Here is a 24,374-nt window from a genome sequence, read left to right on the forward strand (position 1 = left end):
CTTCCAGTTTAGAAAAACAAATTGGCAGGGAGCTGTTCGAGAGTCCGAGAGTCAGCTCTTATTGGCGAGCTGAATCAAATCATCTGATTTGCTGAAAAGAGCAAGGATTTTCATCAGTAGTGTCTACTATATATGATGTACAGTAGGATCTGAACAGAATACGGTTTTGTTTAAAGATAATTCCGCAAACAATATGACCTTGTTCAACACTAATCAAAGACATAACAACAGCTATGTCTTCAAGTAACGTACACTATATGGCCAAAATGTTTTTGGACACCTGACCATCATTCCTATATGTTGGTCTTCGTCAAACTGTTGAAAGTTGGAAGCACACAATTGTATAGAATTTCTTTGTATGCTGTAGCATTACAATTTCTCTTCAGTGGAACCAATAGGCTCAAACAGCGAGGTCCATGGTTTACCAAGGCTGAAGTGGAAGAACTCGAGTGGTCTGCACAAAGCCCTGACCTCAACCCCACTGAACACCTTTGGGATGTATTGGAGCTCTGACCACTCCCCAGAACTCCTTATCCCGACATCACTGCCTGACCTCACTAATGCTCTTGTGAATGAATAGGAAAATCCCCACAGCTACGCTCCAAAATCTAGTGGAAAGCCTTCCCAGAAGAGCAAAGCGGGAGGGGGACTAAATCAGGAATGGGATGTTCAGCAAGCATGTATGGTTGTGTTGGTCAGGGGTCCACAAACTTTTACTGTATAACTGAAAGAGGATTGTACAAATAATAATAATTAATTACTAATATCAGTTATTAGTTGTTAGGAGAGGACAGCAAAGTGTTGGGTGCATACATGAACCATGACTAATGCAATATATATTGTCACCGCATCATATATTGACTTTGAAAAGGTGTATAAACAGAATATACAGATAGATTTTTACAAAAAGTAATGCATTATGTAATGATGGTGGGTTCAGTCTTCTTTTCTATCGTCTTGAAGAAACCAAGGGTGTGTTTCGGTTATTTCAGACAATATATTTTATATGCTGCATGAGCTGGAGAGCTGCCACTATTGTGCCAGATTGTGTGCAAAGTCTTGTTGCTTATTCTCCTCTCTCTCTCTCTCTCTCTCCCTCTTCCCCTCTCTCCCACTTCCCCTCTTCCTCTCCCGCCCCCCTCTCTCTTTCTCTCTCTCTCCCTTTCTCTCTCTCTCTCTCTCTCTCTCTCTCTCTCAGACAAAACTGTGAAGCTATGGAAGATCAGTGAGAGAGATAAAAGACCAGAGGGCTACAATCTGAAGGACGATGATGGGAGGATCCGAGACCCTACCACCATAACGTCACTACGGGTCAGCACGATATTACTGCTTCTGTTCATCAAAGCATCATCACAATGTTATAAATCGTAATTAATACAATTACTATGTTATACAATTAATGCAGTGTTGTTTAGCATTCAGACACTGAGGAAAAATTATGTAGAGATGATCAGATTGGTACATCTACTTCTGGACAGTAATCATTGAGAACTTGAAAGTTTCTCATAATGCAGTAAGATGTGACTAGTCATTCCACTGCACAGAGTCTTGCAGCAGCAGTGCAGAAATATACAGCAGCATCAGTGCTTTGGCTAATTTGGTGACTAAACATTCCTTTTGTCAGAAACTGAATAGCTAGCTATACTCTATACAATTTCCTCACAATACTGATGACTGATGGCTTGAGCTTGACGGACTGCTTTATGAAATTCTTTTCTGTACAAATCCAAAAACAGTTCCTAGCAGTTCACCAGAAGCTTTATGGTGCATTCTGTTGTTAAAGCTACATGTAGCAGTCACCCTTCAGTTCTATTCCCTTGTGAAAATCACATTTTGTGTGCTCAGAGCCAGCACTGATAAATGATCTGCTATCATCAATAGACACTCTTTCTCCTAATCAAAGGCAGCTGGTGAGAGTGATGATTGTGTGCAATGAAGGAGACATGATCATTTCTCTCTCTCTCTCTCTCTCCATCTCCATTGTGCACTTTCACCCCTCCCTCCAAATTGAATTCAGATACAAAGGAGGGCATGACTCAGAGTGTCAATTAATGTTTACTGCAGTGTCCCTGTTTACGGCTTCATGGTTTAATGGATTAAAGCACACTGCTCCTGCGCCATTGTCTGGAAGATTAGCTTGACATGGGGCTGATGTCAGGGAAACGGTGGCAATCCTATTTGAGGCGTAAAATGTATGTGCGCTGTAGATGGAGAGAGGGATTTATCAGCTCTCACACAGGCGAAGAAGTGAAGAGTAGTAGAGTGCTTGTGTAGTCTTTCATGTTTGTGGGTTCACTCCTGAAGTGAACAGGTTGATTGTAGAATGGCCGATGCAGTTGAGTGCAAAAGTTTGCATCCCCTACGGTGAAAAACAGAAAACGTACCATAAAGTCCATCGCAACCTTGCGACAGTTTCCCAATCCAGCCATGAGAATGATTTCAATACGTTCTTCTTCTGTCAAAGGCTACATGGAACAAACAATATATATATCATTATATAATATAAACTAAGTATGAAAAAGTTTTGGAAGACATTTTGCTTAAAAGTTGTAAATTCCCCTATGTATGGAGACATGTGGGACACCCTGTAGTCTCCAGATTAGGGATGTAACACAATGCCACAATCGGTTATTGTTACTGATAATGAACGTGGGCTTCGTTTATCCTGTATCTTGTGACACAAAGAAATGGCACTTTAAAACATTTATTTTTACCACTGTACTGTTTACCAACTATTATGTTGGCTAAAATGTGTGTACTCATTGTGCATAAATATTTTCCTGATAAATACTAATGGACTTTGATCACAGATGTGAAAAAAAAGCATTCTATTCTCTGTTCATCAACCTTTGATCAGGCACTGATATGAAAAATTTGTCTTGTACTATCGCTCGTTAATACTCACTAGAGTTGGAGCTGTGAGCTTTCCTCAGCTGCCAAACAAGAAAAAAACCACATATATCAACATGCATGACAACAACCAAGCATCATTTTATCTCATTATAGTCATGAGAATGAACGCCGTTAGTTGTGAATAAATGGCTTTAAGTGGCATCTTAAACTGAAATAGCCTAATTCATATTCATATCTAAAAACTCACTCAGACAGTTTAAGAGCCTGAAGATAATGATTAGTGTAGTCGAGGTTGCTCTAGGACCTGATTTTAAACACCTCTCATGCTGCGTGGGGAAGTTTTATTGCCTTGTGCTATAGCAGGAGGAAATCACACAAGGAGAGGCTTCCTGCTGCTTCAAAACGTGCCATTTTGGACCAAAGCGCGATCCACATCTGCATGGTGCAATTAGGACCTGCGGGAGGGGCTTTAGTGCAGCACAGAATAGACACAACACAGTGGGACGTGAAATACAGTGGCACCGTTCCAGAATAGCCATTATGGTGGTCTTTAGCCCCGATCAGTGGCGAAGAAGCGCCAAAGAAAAGACCGAATGTTTTTCATGTTTAATGTGGAGTTCTAAAATGAAACAGAAATATCTGTGAAGAATTTTTAAAGAAAAGTGTTCTGTTTACAGACTCATAGTGTTTCTTAGTAATTTCACGTTCCTCTTCTCAGGCTTTGGATGAGGTTAAAAATAAATAAGGAAATGTTAAAGGAGAACTCCTTATACATGAATTGCTTATACTGAAGTATGTTCCACGTGCTTAGCGATCCTGCGGCTGATTTTTGAGCGATGCTGTATTTTCTTTATTCCTGTGAGAAGTGCTAAACAAATCTGCTTTCTCAAACATAAGGGATAACGATCAGGCTTCTCTTCTAGCTCTTAAAACAAAAGAGCAAAAGCTTCTCTTCTTATTCACCAAGTAGTGGAGACAGCAAATGTTGGACTTAAAGCCCAGAATGCAACGCTGCTATACGACAGTAGAGACTCTGCTAGTTAGTGATCTATGAGATGACCTGTATTAGGATGAAAACTGAAGCTTTGGAACCCTTTGTATTTGTTGCAGAGTATACAGATGAGGAGTTAAGAGAGCTGGACAGACCAGTTACTTTAGGTAGAGATGAATTCCTGCTGGCACCAATATCAGCTGGCAGTTAGACAGCATTGTGGGTAATGTAGAAATTGTTAACCAAAATAGGTTAATGAAAATACATCATGTTGTTGAGGAAAGGAAAAAGTCTCAACTTTTGCACAATTGGAGATCACATATTGATTATAAATATTGATATGCAAGTCATTCAGGTTGGATTTTTTCCTTTAATGATGTGAATGCGTTGTCATACCGATTCTCTCGCCGTCATTGCAGGTGCCCGTGCTGAGGCCAATGGACCTCATGGTGGAGGCGACGCCCAGAAGGGTTTTCTCCAACGGCCACACATACCACATCAACTCCATCTCGGTTAACAGTGACTATGAGACATACATGTCCACAGACGACCTTAGGATCAACCTGTGGCACCTGGAGATCACCAACAGAAGCTTCAGTATCCTTTGTTACAAAAAAAAAAAAGCGGGTAGATTTTGTGCACTTTAATAACAAAATGTAGACATAGTAGGGAAAGGTTTACAATGTAGAGAGGTCAACAGGAGAATGGCCAGACTGGTTCAAGCTGACAAAAAGGATACAGTAACTCGGATAACCATTCTGTACAATTGTGGTGAGCAGAAAAGCATCTCAGAATGCAGAACACGTCAAACATTGAGGCGGATGAGCTACAACAGCAGAAGACCACATCGGGTTCCGCTTCTGTCAGCCAAGAACAGTAAGCTGAGGCTGAACAATTGAATACTGGAAAAGCATAGCCTGGTCTGATGAATCTTGATTTCTGCTGAGGCACACAGATGGCAGGGTCAGAATTTGGCACCAACAGCATGAAACATGGACCCAACCTGTCTTGTGTAAACAGTCCAGGCTGGTGGAGGTGGTGTAATGGTGTGCGGAATGTTTTCTTGGAACACTTTGGGACTGTTAATACCAATCAATCATCACTTGAATACCACAGACTTTTTCAGTATTGTTGCTGACCATGTGCATCCCATCATGTCCACAATTTACCCATCTTCTAATGATTACTTCCAGCATGATAATGCACCATGTCACAAAGCAAAAGTCTAAAACTAGTTTCATGAACATGAAAATGAGTTCAGTGTTCTTCAGTGGCCTTCCCAGTCACCGGATCTGAATCCAGTACAGCTTTGGGATGTGGTAGAACGGGAGATTCTCAGCATGAAAGTGCACCTGAGAAATCTGCAGGAATTGTAATCATATCAACATGGACCAGAATTTCACAGGAACATTTCCAACATCTTGTGGAATCCATGCCAAGAAGAACAGAGGCTGTTTTGACAGCAAAGGGAGGCCCGACCCAGTATTTGTATAGTGTTCCTAATAAAATGCTCAGTGAGTCTATAAGGCTAGCCAATAGAGCATGTTAAAAAACATTGCATCAGTTGTATATAGTTCAGTTTTCATCTACTCTCTTTGTCGCTGATGTACAGAGTGATGATTTAGACATATTTTGTCTATTTTGTTTGGCTCCAATTGGTCACAATACAGACAACTGAAATAATTATTTGGAAGTGTGAAAATGACAGGAACATGTATCGGCTCTTCTAGGATCAACACAATGAGTCATAGTGTCTTTTGATTGACAGAAGGAACGCAGTCTGCTTAGTTGTGTCATGATGCAGTCTGTCTGGAACTTGCACAAGTTTTAAGACCTTAATATATACCTCAAGGGTATTCCTTTATTAGTCACAGCTAAGCTTCTACGCGCTAAGCATTCTGTGATGTAGCAATGTATGCTAATACAAAATAAGCACAACGAGGAAGTAGGAGTTACGTATCAGTCATTCCACGTCTCCTTAGCACTTCAGTTATTGCTAATATTTTGCACAAAATTGTATTATGTTTCCTGAGCAGTGTTTCTAGACATCGTGGACATTAAGCCAGCCAACATGGAGGAGCTGACCGAGGTGATCACAGCAGCAGAGTTTCACCCTCACCAGTGCAACACGTTTGTCTACAGCAGCAGTAAAGGCTCTATCCGTCTGTGTGACATGAGGGCCGCTGCGCTCTGCGATAACCACTCCAAGTGTGAGTACTCACGCAAATCCTCGAGGACTTTATACAATGTAGGAATTCGTCTGTAGCAGGGGTATGAATAAGATCACCTCATTTCAAGTTAGAAAGCTGGTCGTGTATCTTGGTGGTAGCAGTGGGGTTGTGTTGCTGCCTCATAGCTCCAGGGTCCTCAGCTTGATCCTGAGCATTGACGCCCAGTGTTTCTGGGATAGTCTCCGGATCCACCGTGACCCTGACCAGGATAGAGCAGATACTAAAGATGAATGAATGGTGGCTTAATTACGTAGCTGATTTCTAACCTGTTGAAGATACAAACAGCTAAGACGTGGAGCCGGAAGTACGACAGCTAGAGCGCACTATGTATCATGTTTATATATGACTCTGAAAGACTCTGTTTTCCTCATGCCACCGCTCCAAGTCTCACAGGTCAGAGACGAAACATCACGGGCATGTCAGTTTGCCTGTCGACCTGTGAAATCCAATTTATTTATTTTTTCCAATTATTCCAAATTTAGAATACTCTCTGTGTGAATCGTCACATGTTCTCCTAGTGTCTGTGTGGGTTTCCTCCCACCTCTCAAAAACATTGCAAGGAGAGCTGGCGACATTATAATTGACCCTAGGTGTGAATGAGCGAGTAAATGTGAGGCCCTGTTTACACTAGCGAATTTTTTTTTAAATGGCGTTTTAAAACGAAAATGATCCTCGTCCACACTGGGGTTCCTGCCGTGTTTCAGAAACGATCTCCGTCCGCGCTACACGACCGAATGCGCATGTCGCATGACCATTCATGCACACTGGGCATGCGCATACAGTGTAAACAGGAAGTTGGTTGCTAGTCCAAACCAGCGATCCATGTAGGGCTTATGCCGCTCGAAACGAGATTTGTTGCCGATTGCTCTAATCGTAGCTCGCCTCTTGCGCATGTAGGCAGCTGCAGTATTATAAAATACAGAATTGAACTGCACAATGGCTGCTAAGAATGACAACAAAGCCAGCAAAGCTTGCGGTTCAGTCTCCGTGTTGTTGTGTATACGATCAAGGTAGCCTAATGGTTATATGGTCATATTTGTCCTGTCGATACAAATGCAGTCAAGCGCTGTTCGAGCTCCTCTTCAGACATTTCTTCCCCTATTGTGGTTGTTTTGTTGTCTGTTCTGAGGACATGCGCATGCAACACTCGAAATGGAAGCAGGATATGCAGAGCTGCCGTGTTAAAATCAAGTTTAAATGAAGTAGACATACAGTTAAAGTAAAAACATAGCAAATATGAATAACTTCAGAGGAAGCGAGAGATGCTTCCCTGTGTGGACATCCAATCCGATTACACAGGAAGTAAAATTACCAGCCACTTTTTTTTTTGGTACACCTCTTTAATTTAGATCAGAATGAAATGAAGTACTGATCATTGTTCAGTGTAAGGTATCCTAAATTCATTTGAATAGAGCCAGATTCTCCACTGACTCAGACATTACAAATGCATAGAGCAGCCCAGCTCCTTCCACTCAGCCCTTTCCCCAAGAGACCAAACCGCGCGTCAGCCGTGACAGGGATTATCCCACCTCCCACCTTCACCAGGGGACAAAGAAGGTGAAGCTTATTCTAATATTTAATATAATTGTTTGCTAAAGCTTAACCCCCTTTAATTTCATTTCGAAATGATTTGATGGATGCTGAAAAAATCCATACATGTGACTGACTTGATAACTAGACCCAGATCAATTTCTTTTAGAGCTCCTCTGGGCTTTGGATCTCCTCAGAGTCTGCTGCTAGATTATGGGCAGGGGTGTGCATTTTATAATCAGATTGAATACATTGACATTTACGAGGTGGTTTGAAAAAAAAAATGAATCGTAGCACTGAGGCGCTGAGCTGCGTGTGTGGAAATCTCAGAGGTGAAAGAAATCCAGTCTGAGCTTTATGGTTATGGTAGCCGCTATATACACACAGACATCCTGTTGAATACGCTGTTTGCATTGTGTAACCTGGGGCCGGAGTGGCCTTGGGAGAGGCTGTAGGAGTTGCTTCGGAAACCTCCTCTAGCATCTGAGGAGGTGGGCATGCTACCCTGCGTTTATGCTGGTGTGACAACATGCAGTGTGCAGACACGCCAGCTAGTCTGAGGAAAGAGAACGTCACTGAAATCATCTGGTAGCATAGTGCGTGTTTGTGTGAGTTGATTTCACGGTATGTGCAGCTCTGTCTGTGTGTGTGTGTATGTGTGTGTGTATTATTCCATCCTCCTCCTCCTTTTCCTCCTTCTGCTTTCCTCTTACACTAATAAATCTTAGTCCTGTCCTGAGGAATATTCTGAAAAATCAATGTGTGCTGTGCCACCGAGACCCCCTCCAGCTTTTCTCCACTTGCAGCGTCGCTCCCCAGAGAACTCATTACGCTCTAGTGAACGATATGCAGCTTAACTTGCACTTCGATGGATTTGTGGAATGACAGGTGACACACTGTCTGTCTGGGGGACACACACACTCAATCCAGACAAGCCCAAGTGGCCAGTGTTTTGTGCCTCTACACGGGTCTGTCCTCGTTCCCTCTACTCATGGCTTTTATTTGTCATGGAGATAAGCTGCTGAGACAGCATGGGCCAATTCACAAAGCATGGAGAGGAGTAACTGACGACTGATCTTGTTACACTGGTGACAAATTTGGGTTTTGGTAGGAATGAAACCTATTGTAATTCAGAAAACTGTCCATTTTGTCGGGTTGCGTTGAGACAGAGTTGAGAATTCTGCTGAGGTTGTGCCGCTTGGAATCAACCATTTTCTCCACTTTCTTTTAATATCTCCTCAAGCAGTCTTCGAAGAGCCCGAGGACCCAAGCAACCGGTCCTTCTTTTCTGAAATCATCTCGTCGATCTCCGATGTCAAGTTCAGCCACAGCGGACGCTACCTGATGACCCGGGATTACCTGACGGTTAAGGTGTGGGACCTGAACATGGAAAGCAAACCCCTGGAGACCTATCAGGTGAAGCTTTCATTTTGTTTTCCTCCGCACATGGTTTTGCGTAGTATCTTTTGAGAAATACAAGTTTTTCATGCTATATATATGTGCACTATAGAGACCAAGTAGCATGATAAAGAAGAATTGTATAAATTTAATAATGGTCTGATTCTTAAAGGAACTGTTAATTTGTGTGTTTTTCTTATAAGGCATTTACACGTCCTAATGATATTGGTTCAGCTGTATCATGCCCAGACATGTAGGCAGAAATAAACAAATAACATACTAACTTGCACATACAACACATCGTTATTAGAGATGCACCGATACTAAATTTCTCAGCAGATACCCATAACCGATTATTCAGGGTGAAATCCGATACCGATAGTTCTGCCTTTTATTCCTTCTTGTAAATTCATAATAATTAATTCCACAATGCTGAAGGAAATGCAAATAAAAACTTCATTCTCTCCATTTCAGCAAGCTGTTTCACAGTAACTGGTCTCATAAACAGAAAACACATTACTCATGAACATTAACACATGAACTAAATTCTGAAGATTAAAGTAAGATTTCTTAACGTATTGAATGTTATTAATTCATATTAACATTGACTGAATTCTAAAAAAACTCCTATTAGTCTCACATTCACTCACCACAAACACAAGCATCACTGACATCAAACTGGTAATATATAATATCAACTTTATATATATATATATATATATACAGTATCTCACAAAAGTGGGTACACCCCTCACATTTTTGTAAATATTTGATTATATCTTTTAATGTGACAACACTGAAGAAATGACACTTTGCTACAATGTAAAGTAGTGAGTGTACAGCTTGTGTAACAGTGTAAATTTGCTGTCCCCTCAAAATAACTCAACACACAGCCATTAATGTCTAAACCGCTGGCAACAAAAGTGAGTACACCCCTAAGTGAAAATGTCCAAATTGGGCCCAAAGTGTCAATATTTTGTGTGGCCACCATTATTTTCCAGCACTGCCTTAACCCTCTTGGGCATGGAGTTCACCAGAGCTTCACAGGTTGCCACTGGAGTCCTCTTCCACTCCTCCAAGACGACATCACGGAGTTGGTGGATGTTAGAGACCTTGTGCTCCTCCACCTTCCATTTGAGGATGCCCCACAGACTCTCAATAGGATTTAGGTCTGGAGACATGCTTGGCCAGTCCATCACCTTCACCCTCAGCTTCTTTAGCAAGGCAGTGGTCATCTTGGAGGTGTGTTTGGGGTCGTTATCATGCTGGAATACTGCATACTGATCATGGAATACTTCAGTATTCAGACCATACACCGCACACTGCATCAAATTGGTCTGCATGACTGTCGTCCCAGAAGGAAGCCTCTTCTAAAGATGATGCACAAGAAAGCTGGCATACAGTTTGCTGAAGACGAGCAGACTAAGGACATGGATTATGAGAGTACTTTACATTGTAGCAAAGTGTCATTTCTTCAGTGTTGTCACATTAAAAGATATAATCAAATATTTACAAAAATGTTAGGGGTGTACTCACTTTTGTGAGATACTGTATACATTAACATTAACTGGATATGAAATACACTACAAATATATTTTTCCGTGCAATATATACTTTTTTGTCAACACATCTTCATTTAAATCTTTCAACATTGTACTGGTGCTGTAATTCAACGCGAGCAACGCAGCAAAAAAAAATTAGACTTGACGCCGAAACTCCCGCTTCACTGCTGCTCACTTCCGGTGTTAAATTTTAGCAGTGCAGAGTTTACAGAGCTTACAAACTGCAGTTTTGTCGTCATTCCACACAAGAGACATCATCTTTACACACAGCACGAAATCGATGTGTTTTCCCGCCCTCTTTTGATTGACAGGATATAATCTGCCTCGATCATCGGATGTTTTTAAACTATGATAGCCGATAGCGTGAAAAATAGCCTTTATCGGCCGATACATCAGTGCATCTCTAGTTAATTTGTGTGTTTTTCTTATAAGGCATTTACACGTCCTAATGATCATTAGTGACCTGGATTTCATGGGAGAGCAAAACCTCTGTATTCTCTTACAGTCCTATTTTTCTCATAAGTGGCAACTCTGCTTTAGGTGTCAGCCCATTCATCACCAAACTGATTCCCACAATACTGCGACTGAGAACCGCTCTGATCAAATGAGTAGGTTTTCTGATGAAATGCGTTCTGCTTTTGTCTGTGTGCTCCTTTAGGTACATGACTACCTGAGGAGTAAACTCTGCTCCCTGTATGAGAACGACTGCATCTTTGACAAGTTCGAGTGTGTCTGGAACGGATCAGACAGGTCAGAACTATTCACGATTAATACCAGTGACGTCATGCCTGTACTGCCCACAACTTTTTTTTTTTATTAATAAGAGTGAATGGACATCTAAAAATTAATATTTCAAGTTACGAGTCCAGTGTACCAAGAGTTTCCTTCACGTTAATATTTCATCTGCTGTTTTAACGGATATTTTTCAGGGCGTGGTTTTACGATGTGTGTTGACTTGACATGTGTGGGTTTAGTTGATTGACAGACTTGCATGGTAGACACTCAGGGATTTCCTTTTACCAGACAGCTTTAAGCACAGACCACATCCCAGTCACCGTTATTTGATCCATTACACAACATAGGCTGTCCCACTATCCATCAGAAGCATAGCTAGGGGGTGGATTTCAAGTTTGAACCATCCTTGGAATATTTCCCAGATCCCACATTATAGATCATCTTTATGAACATCGTTATAGCGCAATTACTGCATAAAAACATTGTTTCATGTCATATAGCATGTTTTGCACAGCAATTGTGCTGTAATGATGTTCATAAAAAGTCAAGAGTCATCATTGCAATTCCACATATAACCACATTAAATGAAGTTCCCTTCTTTTTTTAAATCAGGTTCTGGCAGGGTTGGTTGACAGTAGGTCGGACTTTAAATGTTTAAAATGTAAATTGGTGTCATTACCTTTCCTACTCTTGTAAGGCATCCAGCCAAAATGCATGAGTGCATCACGCTTCATCAGTTTAACTGTACCGGTCATGTGGTGATATTTATTTAGTTCAATTCAATTCAATTTTATTTGTATAGCATTTTTAACAATGGACATTGTCACAAAGCAGCCTTACAGAAATATATAAACACAGTATACAGATTTTAAGCGTGTGAATTTATCCCTGTGAGCAAGCCGGTGGCGACGGTGACGAGGAAAAACTCACTAAGACGATATGAGGAAGAAACCTTGAGAGGAACCAGACTCGGAAGGGAACCCATCCTCATCTGGGTTACACCGGATAGTGTGAAAGTAAAAGAATTTCCTCATACCTCCTTGAAACTGATTCCAGGCTATTCCATTGATATCCATGTACTGGACTGTTGTGTGGATATAAATGGAACTTCAGAGCACAGGCTATTACAGTAAATGTAATCCTGTGTGAACACCTCATCGTTTTTTATTATGTCCGTTACTCTGCATTTATGCACATTTCCGGTTTATGGCTTTCAGCAGATGCTCCTTGCTTGTTTGAATGTGTTCCCACTTATTTTAATTGAGGCAGTCTGTGAAAACTGGCAAACAGACAAAAAAAAAAAAAAAGAAGAAGACCAAAAACCTTGGGTTTTGTAAGAGAGTTCATACTTTCACATTTTAAATTAAAAGAAACCTAAATATATTTCACAAAAATATGTAGAAGAAATGTTTTTACTTACTTTCTAACCGTGCTTGGCGGTCTTCCTACAAAGATCGTGATGGTTAAGGAGCCAGTTTAACAAACATAGTGGTTTAAAAAAAATAAAAAATGTCAGTTTGCCTAAAGATCGCTAGGGGGGATCTAAATTTAAATCCATATCCTGATTTCTGTGAAGCTGCTTCGACAGTGATATTGCCCATTGTTAAACGTGCTATATGAACAAAGTTGAAAAAGTATATCAGGCTGATTATCTCACACAGAGAATGCTACACTTTGATCAAGTTCTGCACCATAGAGAAACAGACAAATACATAATCAAATCAGTTTGTAATCAGGTCCCGGCTGTCAGAATGTCTGTGATGCTCCTGTGCCGCAGTTGGAATGGACTTTTTAAATGCAATTTTCTCCCTTTTCACTTTTCAGGGTAAGCAGACATTAAAATGCTAGATATTTACTTCAGGTTGAGATATATTGTTGAGAAAAGTACTGTAGTGATCCTAGCGATGCCACAGCCATTCGTAGCTGAGTGTGAAGGGAGGCATACTCTCTTCCTCATCAGTCACAGTGACACTAGCCACTCATGGGCGTCTGTGAACTCGTGTATGTGGAAAAGGGCAGATAGCATTTTCCTCCGAGTGCATTACGCTGCCCTGTGAAGCAGTATGAGCAGCAGTTGGAAAAGATGGTTGTGGTTGGCTGGCTTCACATGTCACGGAGGAAGTACATGTCAGCCTTCATCCTCACGATCACAAAATCATGTGAAGGGTTTACCCAGGTGGCCACACATTATTATATATTATATATTTTCATTTGTTAGTAGGCCAAAGAAACTGCATTCAGTCATTGTGTGTGGTTGCAGCATGAAAATGGGGCGTGTCCAAAGATGATCAGGCACTGAGTAGCTTCTCAGCCCCACCGCTTCCCTGTCAGTCACTGTGCTGACTCTGCCTCTAATTTTCATCACCTGTACACAAACAAGGCACTTTTTAAATGTTTTGCTTCATAACTACACAATGGGAATCAGTGGAACCATACGACAACCATACAGTGATTAACTGATACACTAAAAAAAAGCCTCAGTACTTCAGGAAAAGGATCAATTCTAGGTGTGTAACGATTCACTCTGGTCATGATTCGATTCACGATACTGGCTTCACAAATTTGGTTCGATTCGATTCTCAGAATATTTTTGACCAAAATTTGAATGAAGATTATTATGGCTGAAAAGACTATCAAATAAATCAAACATCGCTATGAACAGAGGCTTAATTGTAAACTAGCCTAAATGTACTACAGGTTCACCATATCTTCAAAATAACAAAATAAATGTATAAATTCTCCTCCAAATTTTGATTCTGTCTTATCTGACGACTTTGAACATGACTGACTGAAAAATAACGAGCTCCATAGCAGTAATAGAGCTCCAAAGTTGGCTAAAATGCCCGATCTCTATGCGCTTCTGTGTTATTTGTAAGCTACTGAAGAGCTCTTTTTAACCGTCATAACGTGGTTGTTTAACCTTATAACGTGTTGGTTGTTGCAATCCGGAGCTATTGGGCTGTCGATCCTCAGAAGTGCAGATCTCGCAGGCTCTCCAGGTTTGCTGATTTTAGAATGCTGATTTTCACACGTGTGAATTGCACGTGACCACGATGCACATCGTCACATTTTTGCATTGCGATGCATCGTGTCACGATGTATTGTTACACACCATATAAATTCAACTACTCCATATGTCATCTGCGCAACCTAAAAAAATAACGAACACAAGTAGTGTGAACTTCCAGAGATGTGTATACGATCTCTACACAGACAAGCGTAGATAAAGACAAATCCTAGCGTAAAGGAGAAAAAGATTCGTGTATATAACAGGAAAAGTTCTTGTCTTTATATTACGGTTCTTCTTTAGTCAATTTACTACATACTGAATTTTAAAACCTGTTATTTTTTCATGATTTGCAGCATGATCATGACCGGCTCGTACAACAACTTCTTCCGAATGTTCGACCGCAATACGAAACGGGACGTGACTCTGGAGGCGTCGCGAGAGAACAGCAAGCCGCGGGCCGTCCTGAAGCCACGCAAGGTGTGTGTGGGTGGGAAGCGGCGCAAGGACGAAATCAGCGTCGACAGCCTGGACTTCAGCAAGAAAATTCTGCACACCACCTGGCACCCCTCAGAGAACATCATCGCTGTAGCCGCCACTAACAACCTCTATATCTTCCAGGATAAGGTCAACTAACACAGGCACAGCTTGGGTGGCCCCGCACGCACGCACGCGCACACACACACACACACACACACACACACACACACACACACACACACACACACGCGCACACACGCGCACACACACACACCCCCCAACATGTACGCACATATATACACACAGACAGGCAGACTGGAGTGCCTGATCGCTGCATGGGGCCAGTGTTTGGTTGCAGGAGCCATGATGCTGGTGGAATGTGGACTTTTTGTGCTGAAGGAAGCGTGAGATGGAGCAGGATACAGACAGCATGACCAGACCGAAATTAAGGACGCAGGAATGACGTGCACTGGAGAGTGTGAATAAGATGCGCCGTGCTATTTTGCATAACCCATTCTACTATCCTATTTTCATCACCGCATCCACATTTCCTCTCTTTCTCTCTTTAACACCCTTTATTTATTCTATTTATTTACTTCTCCATTTGAACGAAATGCCTGATGTTTTAAAATTGAAACAGGGCTGCATTACATGCAATCTTTTATTTGTATTGTCAAGTTGAACAGATCTGACTGTAAGGACGGTGTCAATAAGCTTTGTGTGGTCTGTTTTTCATTGGCTCTCGCATCACTGCCCAGGCTTCTGACACCAAAGGGCAAACTATAATGAAACTGACGAAGGCCTAGACAGAAAGGACGCAGTACCGTTCCCTAATGCCCTTCATCCACTACACAACCGTCAATGAAACTGAAATGGACTTGAATGTGGTCATGCACACTGATGCTAAGGCCATATACAATCACTGGACATGATTAGAATTCTTTGCTACCTGATTCTTTGAGAACGCGGAGGTATAAGTGGTCTGAAGTCATCGACGTTGCTGTTTTATTCGTCTTTTTATGTTAACGTTTCATTTAATAAGCTGTGGTGCCTTCTTTTCGTATGTGGACTTGAGAGCAGTTGGGAAGGGGGGTTTTTGGATGGTGTGATATGTTGGTTTGTGGAACGTGACTGTTTTTTTTTTCCTTTCTTTTTTATAAAATGTGGACTGAATAGCTTTGTGTAAGGAAAAATGAATGAAAGTGATGTATTCAAGTGTGCAAAATGTAAGTACTTGAATTTTGCAAAACAGGTCATGATTTATGTATGAAGTGTACATCCCTGGATTTGACTCGTGCAGTGTTCGGTGGAAGCTGTTATTGCACTCGTGACGAATTGCTCTAATTAACTAAGAGAATGTCTGCTCAGCAGAGTGCAAACTGCAGCATGAAATACTTTTGCCTCTTATTCAAACAGCTCACATGTTCCACTATTGTGCATTTCTTTGACAGCTAATGCACCATCCTACTTTTAAGTATGTTTCATGATGTGGAAGAAAGCGAAAGGCCGGCGAATAATGTAGCCTAACTAGACATGAAGAATATATGATATCAGGGAATTTTAGGTACAAGTCCTTTAAAAAATTAAAAAATAAATAAAAGTAACATCTAACCAATTTCAGTTGTGAACTTGTTAATGGAACAAAGTTTTATAGCTCAGAATGTATTTAAATGCAATTGAATGACATGCAGTCTTTATGCTTAATGGAATTTGTTGAAATAAAAAAATGAAAACGTGCCAGTTGAAATAGTTTGATTTTGACTACTTTGTCCAACTTAGTTTCTAGATGGCCAGTCGTACAGAGATTTGTCTTGAAGCTGATGAGGTGTGTGTGTGTGTGTGTGTTAAGAATAAAGCTGAACGGCACCGCTTTTTACGTTAAAGTAGATCAAGTGCGCCCTCGTGTGGCCATTCAGAGGAAAATCTATTTGGTTTCGTCCGAAGTCACTGCTAGAAACACTACCTGAGGAAACTTTAATGGTCCCTGTGGGCTGGTAATTTGTTGCCTTCTATGTAAGGCATGTTCTGTCTAGTGGACACCATTAAGAACCAATAATGGTCATGGTAATAGTTTTAATGGTTAGCTGATGGTATTTGTAATGGAAACCATTAGAATTTCTGTGATTGTTTCTATTGTTTTTTTGTTTGTTTTTTTCAGCAGGGTCCAGAGAAAAATAAACAGTACTAGAACCTTAAAACTTACCATTCCTTGTTGCTGGGGTTGGTACCATCAGCCTTTGAACTTTAGATTGGTGTATGTAGCATACCCTTCACACTAATCATAGTCCAATTATGTGCCTTAAATCTTTTTTAAAAGGTACACTAGATTCACATTTCCAGGCGAAAGACAAATTAAAGGTACAAAAGATAAAAGGTACCACCCCAGTGACAAGGAAATGTACAATTTAGAAACCTTGTTTCTGAGAGTATGCCATTATATAGGATACGAGTATGTAACTATATAGTAATAAATTCAGCCTATCATAAAACTAGACCAAAGTGTCATTATGGAAAGAGTAAACCACTTCCATGCTGATTCTGGGTTTAATAAGTGAATAAATACATACTAGAAAAAGAATTATAAGAGAACCACCACATTAGACCAAAAATATTAGACAGTCAGTAACACAGTGGGTAGCTGCCTCCAGCTCCGGTCACAGGTTCAGTCCTGAGATTGTCATTTCTAAATTGCCCCTCTGTGTGAACGTCTGTGTCTGTGAGAGAGAGAGAGAGAGAGAGAGAGAGAGAGAGAGAGAGAGATTATAGAGATAGTCAAACCAGTCCCTCTGGCATCAACAATCATACCACAGTCAAAATCATTGAGATCACTTTTTTTCTCCATTCTGATGTTTGATGTGAAAATTAACTGAAGTTCTTAATCTGTATTTGCATGATTGTATACACTGCACAGCTGCCACACGATTGGCTGATTAGATCATTTCATGAATGCATTGGTGTACAGATGTTCCCAATAAAGCGTTTGGTGATTGTGAATTTCAAATCATTTCAAACTGCTTATGTAACTGACCTCTGTGCCACCCGGTTACCATTTCTGGGCAGAGTCACTCCATACAACTGTTAAATTCCCATCTGTCTACCCAACATATGCCCCTAGGGGTGAATAAGAGAACGTGTGTGTGTCTACCCAACATAAACCTTTTTTACTGCTGTAATTACAACATATTTATTCTGTTTATAGTCAAATAGTCAATATACAGTGAATTTGTCCATGGTTCTCTATTAAATATGGAAATGAAAACAGTAATTCTATAATTAATAAATAATTGAATTAATAAATAACTCAATACACACTGGTGACAAATGGAAATGTCTTAGCAAGGGTTTGGGTGACCGCAATTCACAAAAACAGCTTCAACACACCTTCAACTCTCTGGAACTCTTGTGAAGAGATGAAGTCCAAAAGATTTTTTTGGGATTGTTGGGGAGTTAATGCTGAAGGTAGAAACACTAACACATCAGACCATAATCTCCTATAGGTGTTCAGCTGGGTTGATATCTGGTGACTGTGAAGCATATGATTTACATCTCAAACTCTTCAGTGAGTCTTCACGCCCTGTGGAAATAGGCGGAGTCATCCTGGAAGAGACCACGCCCATCATGATAGAACGTTTCATCTTAGAGTAAACGTCACCAGTCAGAAGAACTTGTAAGTATCTGTAGTGTCTCTTCCTGCTGAGGGGACTAGCGTGTGCATCTAATGTCCCTATCTTTTCAAAATATGGAATAAGAGTTGATCATGAAATTTATCCGCTGAGATTTGGAGTCGATTTTGTTTAGTTTTGCGCGTATTCGTGAGAAACTAAGAGTTTGAGTTGTTGGTATAGATGAAAAAGATTACAAAAGCTAATTTGCTTCAGTTCTTGGGATTATATAGGAAGCACATTTAGTCGCATTACAGCATAAATAAATAAATAAATAAATAAACAAACAAACATTTTCGACGCTCCTGAACCCATATGCATCCGTTTGGCATAATCAAGTCCTGCGCGTAAAACGCGCTCAGTTTCCGGTGATTATGAGCAAGTTGTTTGAAAGGCACAGTGTGTTGCAGAGCTCGTTAGCTGAAATCACTCTAATTGGCCTCGAGAGGACGCGGTGCTCCAGTCCAAGTGAATGCAGACAGTCAGCTGGGGAGGGCACCTGTCAATCACACACCGCCTTTATAAGCGCGCGCGCCCCGAGTCTCCAAGAACAAAACGCACGAGTCCGAGGGAGTATAAGGCAGACGTGATAGAAAGTTATTTACAGGCGACTTTTTCCTGCAGAATGGACAAACTACAGGACGGGAATGTCAGCGCGCCTAACGGCACCTTGAACAGACGCTCGTTTCTGGAGAAAGGCGCGTATCAGCACCTGCAGCAGGGCGACCTGAAGGTGCTGGTGCCGGTAGGGCTGGGCGTCATCTCTGTGCTCGGCTTCATTGCAAACGCCACCGCGGTGGGAGTGCTGGTGGGCAACGCGCGCAAAAGCAAGCTCTCTCTGATCAACGCGCTCATCCTCAACCTCCTGCTGGCTGACGGGCTGCTGCTGGCTTTCGCCGTGCCGTTTAAAGCCACGGCGTACTCCCGCGAAGGCTGGACTCTGGGCTTAGTCGTGTGCAAAACGTGCGACTGGTTCGTGCATTCCTGCATGGCGGCGAAGAGCCTCACGGTGGCCATCATGGCGAATGCATGCTACAGGTATGTGAGCAACCCGACCAAGCAAGTCACGATTCGCCTCAAGACCATCGTGGTGGTTCTCCTCTTCACGTGGCTGTTGGCCTGCGTCCTCCCTCTGCCGCACTGGCTCTTCATGTCGCTGCAGAAGGAAGACGGTGCAGAAGGACTGCTGTGCGTGTTCGAGGTGCCACCAGAAGCACGCAAGTTTATGTCCTTTTACGTGAAGGCGTACCCTCTGGTGGCCTTTTGCGCACCGCTTAGCCTCGCGCTGCTTTACTTCTGGCGCGCGTACGGCCGATCCCAACGCCGCTGCAGCAAGACGCAGAACCTGCGAGCACAGATCCGGACGCGCAAGCTCACCCTGATGCTGTTCGGCCTGACCGTGGCTATGGCCACCATGTGGCTGCCTCAGTGGGTAGTGTGGGTGTGGATGAGACACGCAGAAGACAGCGACGGCCCAGTGCCTCCTGTGCTCTTCGCTGTGGCCGCACAGTGCGTCATGTTTGCCATCTCGCTAGCCAACCCGCTCATAGTGCTCGCGCTGTCCGAGGAGTTCCGCGAGGGCTACAAGGGCCTGTGGCGGCGTCTCACGCTGCGCAAACACGCTCCCAAGCAGCAACCGAAACCCGGGCCGCACGCGCCCACTGCGCCCAGGTCACCCACCCCGCGACCCGAGGCTTTCGCACACCTTCCTCCGAGGATTACCGACGAGTCCCGACCCGACAAGCAGCAGGAGCAGAGGCAGGATCAGCAGCAGCAGCAGGAGGAGGAAAGTTCCGGTAACGGCAATAAAGATGGCATGGTGCTGCCTGATGTGGAGCAGTTCTGGCACGAGCGCGAGAGTGGCTCCATGTCTCACGAGAACGACCCCATACCCTGGGAGCATCAGGACCCCAAAGAGGGCAAGCAGTAGCTTTTAAACACTACCCAAGAAGCAACACACACACAGCCAACTCTCACAATCACAACAGGAGGCTCAGCAGCTACAACCAAGTGACCTCACGCGAACTTGACATACAGGCCAAATCACAGAATTGGACATACAGAGCACTATATAGGGTGAAATCAGTATTTCATACCTTATACAATGCATTTATGTACACGCTAAAGATGAAGGTTCCACCAGCAAACTTCACAACAAAAGCTTCTTATTGATAGAGTTCCTTTCATGTTTCAGACCATGAAGGTTCCACCAGTGAGACAACATGAAGATCCCCCAAAAGATCATCCTACCAGTACCATGTGTGGACTAGATTTATTAAACTCATGTTATTTTATTGTGAAAAATCACTTGAGAATGGTTTGGTTTGTTGGTTAAGAGTGCTCCTGTAGAGAAATGTTTCATGTGTTATATATTTTGTGATCCAGATATACACACTTTTTTTTGGTAGACGAATTATGCTCTATATTTACATGTTTTATGTCTTCTTGCCTGATATTAAGAAGCTGTAAATAGCACATTTCTGGACTGGAATGTTCATTTAGCAAATTCCTTGTACAGTTCTCCAAATAGTACAAGTTTATATTTCCACACATAGAGCTATTAAACCTGTAAAATATATGAGAAAATGTTTTGTAAATGTATTTGCGCAAAAATAAATGAAAGACAAACACTAAGGCATGGCCTGTATTTTACATCAACATCCCCTTTTAAGGTAAAGAAAACTATAAAAGTATAAATTGAAATATTACTATTAATATTTCAATTTAAATAATATTATTACAAGAATAAAGAAATCTTAAGTACATAAAAAAAGTAGGTTGCCTTTATTCCAGTAAACTTGTACAGAAACACTGAAGCTACAAAAAACAAAAAAAAACAAAAGGGGGGTCATTTTTTCAAAAACGTTTGAACAATTAAATTAAATCCCACTAGCAGCAGACTGGCACAGTCACTGCTTGCACAGACTAACAATATATACTGTTAATGAAGGAATTCACACCCATCCATTATTTAAAAAATATCTTACATTTTACACAAGTTGTCAGTTAAAACGACAGAAGATCCGAGCTGCTTCAGTAGATGAAAGCCACAGTAAAGAATTACTGAAGTCCCAAGTATGAGAGACAAACTGTCTGATTCTGGTTTCAAGAATCAAACCGTTTGTACCAAAGTCAAATCTATGGGCAGCATGGCAGATTTTATGGACCATGATTCAGCCACAGGTTCTGAAAAAAGACGTGAAATAGGGGGCTACAGGTGGTCTTTACTGCTCTGCCAATCCCGCTCCTGGGCATGTTCCTCGGCACGACAGAAACACAGCTAGCCATGCAGAACTAATGCAGAGGTCCATCATGCTAGAGGGATCAGGTGGGTCCATCTGGGTTTGGAACGAAAACCCAGCTTGCGCTTCCACTCTAACCGTTTCAGACAGATGTTCCGAGATGTCACTCAGACTAGAAGTGAATTTTCACAGAATTTCATCAGCACACCTGTTTTCACTGGTCATCCAGCCTTAGTTCATTCAGATGTGCTGAATAAGAGTAGACATGAAAGAAAAAGAAAAAGAGAGAGATAAAGGGTACCAAAAACCTGCATCCTAGAACAGTGCCTGTTTCTGGCCTTAAGAATTTAAGCAATGGATGGCACTCTGCAATAGAGGAGTGAAAAAGGCTGGAGGTCTGGAACGTGTGTATGTGTATTAAGAGTTAGAGGTCACTTAGTGGAACGCCGGGCAGGCTCGAAGGCTGTCGGAGGGGGAGGGGGTCCCCTACGCTCCAGCTCCTCCACATACGCCATGATGAGTTTGTCTCTCTCGTCCGGCATACAGTCCAGTACCAGATAGCGTTTATCGTTTTGTAGGATCTTCGTTATGTCCGTCAGGTGCTGCTCGGACTCCTGTATCAACTTACGAGATCTGATGGGAAAGAATAAACATTGACAATCATTCCCACTATTAACTATTTTTTTATCAAAACTCATTTGTAACGAAGCTAAGGTGGTTGAAATCAACCCATTAGTAGACTACATACAGTTTAAAACAAACAAACAAACAAAAAATTTATTTGAAAGAATTAACAGTCTAAGAATTTTAACCATCCCTAATCATTTGCCAATATGACAACGCTGAAGAAAGCTGCAACTAAGACTACTGGAAATTTCATCCTTTAACTGCTAAAGTGCGTCCTTGAGAGCATTTCATGGGTATAATAAACTTTGAAAGTAAAGTTAGTACACCAACTGCAACTGCGAGACAGCTGCCTCATGAACACCTGCCTTGTATCTTATATTACTCGATCACGGTGTCTCTAGAGAACAGTGCGGTCTCCCACATCATCACAGTGTCTCTAGAGAACAGTGCGGTCTCCCACATTATCACAGTGTCTCTAGAGAACAGCCCGGTCTTCCACAAACAAATCATAATGCCTGTACAGAACAGTGCACAGTAATCCATGCTATATCCAGTCCATACAGGATATCGCTGAATTTTATTGTGATTGTTGCGCCCAAAAACGCTTGATTTTGTGGTGGCTTTTTTCAAAATTTTTGAAAAACCTGCAGAGTTTTTCATGCTTTTTTTTGTTGTTGTTGTAGAAATCTACTTGAATTGGTGAAACTGCATTTACTCGAAATTGTTCACACAAGTGAATCGAAGAGGGCTTTGGCTGAATGTGCCTTGTGATGACGTCACATGACACGTCTTGGCCCAAATCTACAGAAAATCTGCTGTAATTTTGAAAACTTTCAAGCTCCTCTGAATATTGCGGAGTTCGCTTGATTTTTGTGTTAATTTCTGCAATCGCAAAATCAAGAAATCCTGGAGGAACTGTACAGTTGCAATCAAAATAATTCAACCCCCATTGCAAATCAGGTTTATTGTCATAATTTATAGACTTTCAGCTGTTTGCAATGAACAATTCAAACATAAGCAATTGAAATAATTAAACACAACGAATGTGGTTTCCCCAAATGCAACTGAAAATGCAACTTATAATGGTTTCTCCAGTTTCAAAATTATTCAACCCCTTCATGGCACGCATCTTTAGTACTTAGTAGAGCACCTTTTGCTCTTATGACCTGCTGCAAACAAGATGCATAGCTTCTGGCAGCGTTCCTGAGGAATCTTAGTCCATTCGCCATGAGCAATGTCCTCCAGTTCAGTAATATTCTTGGGTTTGCGTGCTGCAACCGCCTTCTTCAAATCCCACCAGAGATTTTCAATAGGGTTCAAGTCAGGTGACTGTGCGATGGCCCTGTAGAATCTTCCAGGACTCTCAGAAGAGTGCCTGTAATTTTATATCTTCAGTGAACGGAGGCGAGACCAATCAGACAGGGTTTGCAGGAAAATACGTGGAAACACTCATGTCTTATTGGCTGACAGTCTCTCAATTCTGCCAAACGCTAGGTCTCGGTCAGTGTGAGGAAAATAAATATACGTTGATTTTTTTTTTAACCAGTAAAGGTGTTGAAACTGAAACACTAACATCCTCTGATGCTGAGCAGGAAAACAAGGTGTGTAAATGTCTATACGAGTTCCAGTTTATGTGAACATGATATGAGCAGAGCATAAGGAAATATAATGTACTTTGCATAGCATTGTAGTAGCTAAACCTATACAGTGATAGATTAGCTGCATCTCCCCTTGGCTAGTGACACCAAACTAACCTAGTTAGAAAAGTTTTATATTTTATCAGTCTGGTAGTCCTACAAACAGTGACAACATCCAAGGCAAGTTTTATTATAAATCCAACTTTTTCTGATCATGTCATACATTGTTTCACTTTGTAGTGTATTTTTGTAGGTTTCATAGGTTTTGAAAGTAAAGTAATTAGTAATCAGATTAACGTTTTAAAGTAGTAATTAGTAATCTGTAGTGGCCTTTTTTGGGTAACTTACCCAACACTGTCTATGCTCTAGCACAGGGTCTCTAGAGAACAGCACAGCCTCCCATATCCCATAAAATTATG

The 24,374-nt window shown here is 41.6% G+C and overlaps 3 protein-coding genes across 10 annotated transcripts in view; 2 read left to right on the forward strand and 1 right to left on the reverse strand.

Annotated features, from left to right (window-relative positions):
• LOC128611412 (serine/threonine-protein phosphatase 2A 55 kDa regulatory subunit B beta isoform) overlaps window positions 1–16,524 on the forward strand; it is a 60,760-nt gene extending 44,236 nt beyond the window's left edge. For all 4 annotated transcript variants that reach the window (XM_053630892.1, XM_053630893.1, XM_053630894.1 and 1 more), the window contains 6 exons: window positions 1,199–1,311; window positions 4,264–4,441; window positions 5,890–6,054; window positions 8,852–9,021; window positions 11,224–11,315; window positions 14,664–16,524. In XM_053630892.1, coding sequence (XP_053486867.1) covers window positions 1,199–1,311; window positions 4,264–4,441; window positions 5,890–6,054; window positions 8,852–9,021; window positions 11,224–11,315; window positions 14,664–14,943 — 998 coding nt within the window. In that variant the 3' untranslated portion in view covers window positions 14,944–16,524. The remainder of the gene's footprint in view (window positions 1–1,198; window positions 1,312–4,263; window positions 4,442–5,889; window positions 6,055–8,851; window positions 9,022–11,223; window positions 11,316–14,663) is intronic.
• A 1,778-nt stretch (window positions 16,525–18,302) lies between these two features.
• Window positions 18,303–20,591, forward strand: gpr151 (G protein-coupled receptor 151). The gene has a single exon (XM_053630890.1). It carries the CDS (start codon window positions 18,922–18,924, stop codon window positions 20,377–20,379), a length of 1,458 nt encoding a protein of 485 aa, XP_053486865.1. The 5' UTR covers window positions 18,303–18,921; the 3' UTR covers window positions 20,380–20,591.
• Window positions 20,592–21,079: 488 nt separating this feature from the next.
• The window catches only part of tcerg1a (transcription elongation regulator 1a (CA150)), a 34,623-nt gene continuing 31,328 nt past the window's right edge, over window positions 21,080–24,374 (reverse strand). For all 5 annotated transcript variants that reach the window (XM_053630889.1, XM_053630888.1, XM_053630886.1 and 2 more), the window contains one exon: window positions 21,080–22,324. In XM_053630889.1, the coding sequence (XP_053486864.1) occupies window positions 22,123–22,324 (202 nt within the window). In that variant the 3' untranslated portion in view covers window positions 21,080–22,122. The remainder of the gene's footprint in view (window positions 22,325–24,374) is intronic.

Source organism: Ictalurus furcatus, chromosome 8, assembly GCF_023375685.1.
Source record: "Ictalurus furcatus strain D&B chromosome 8, Billie_1.0, whole genome shotgun sequence".
NCBI lineage: Eukaryota > Metazoa > Chordata > Actinopteri > Siluriformes > Ictaluridae > Ictalurus > Ictalurus furcatus.

Excerpts from the sequence above, each read along its gene's own strand:
- gpr151 (XM_053630890.1), top strand. The coding sequence starts at position 18,922 with ATGCAGACAGTCAGCTGGGGAGGGCACCTGTCAATCACACACCGCCTT.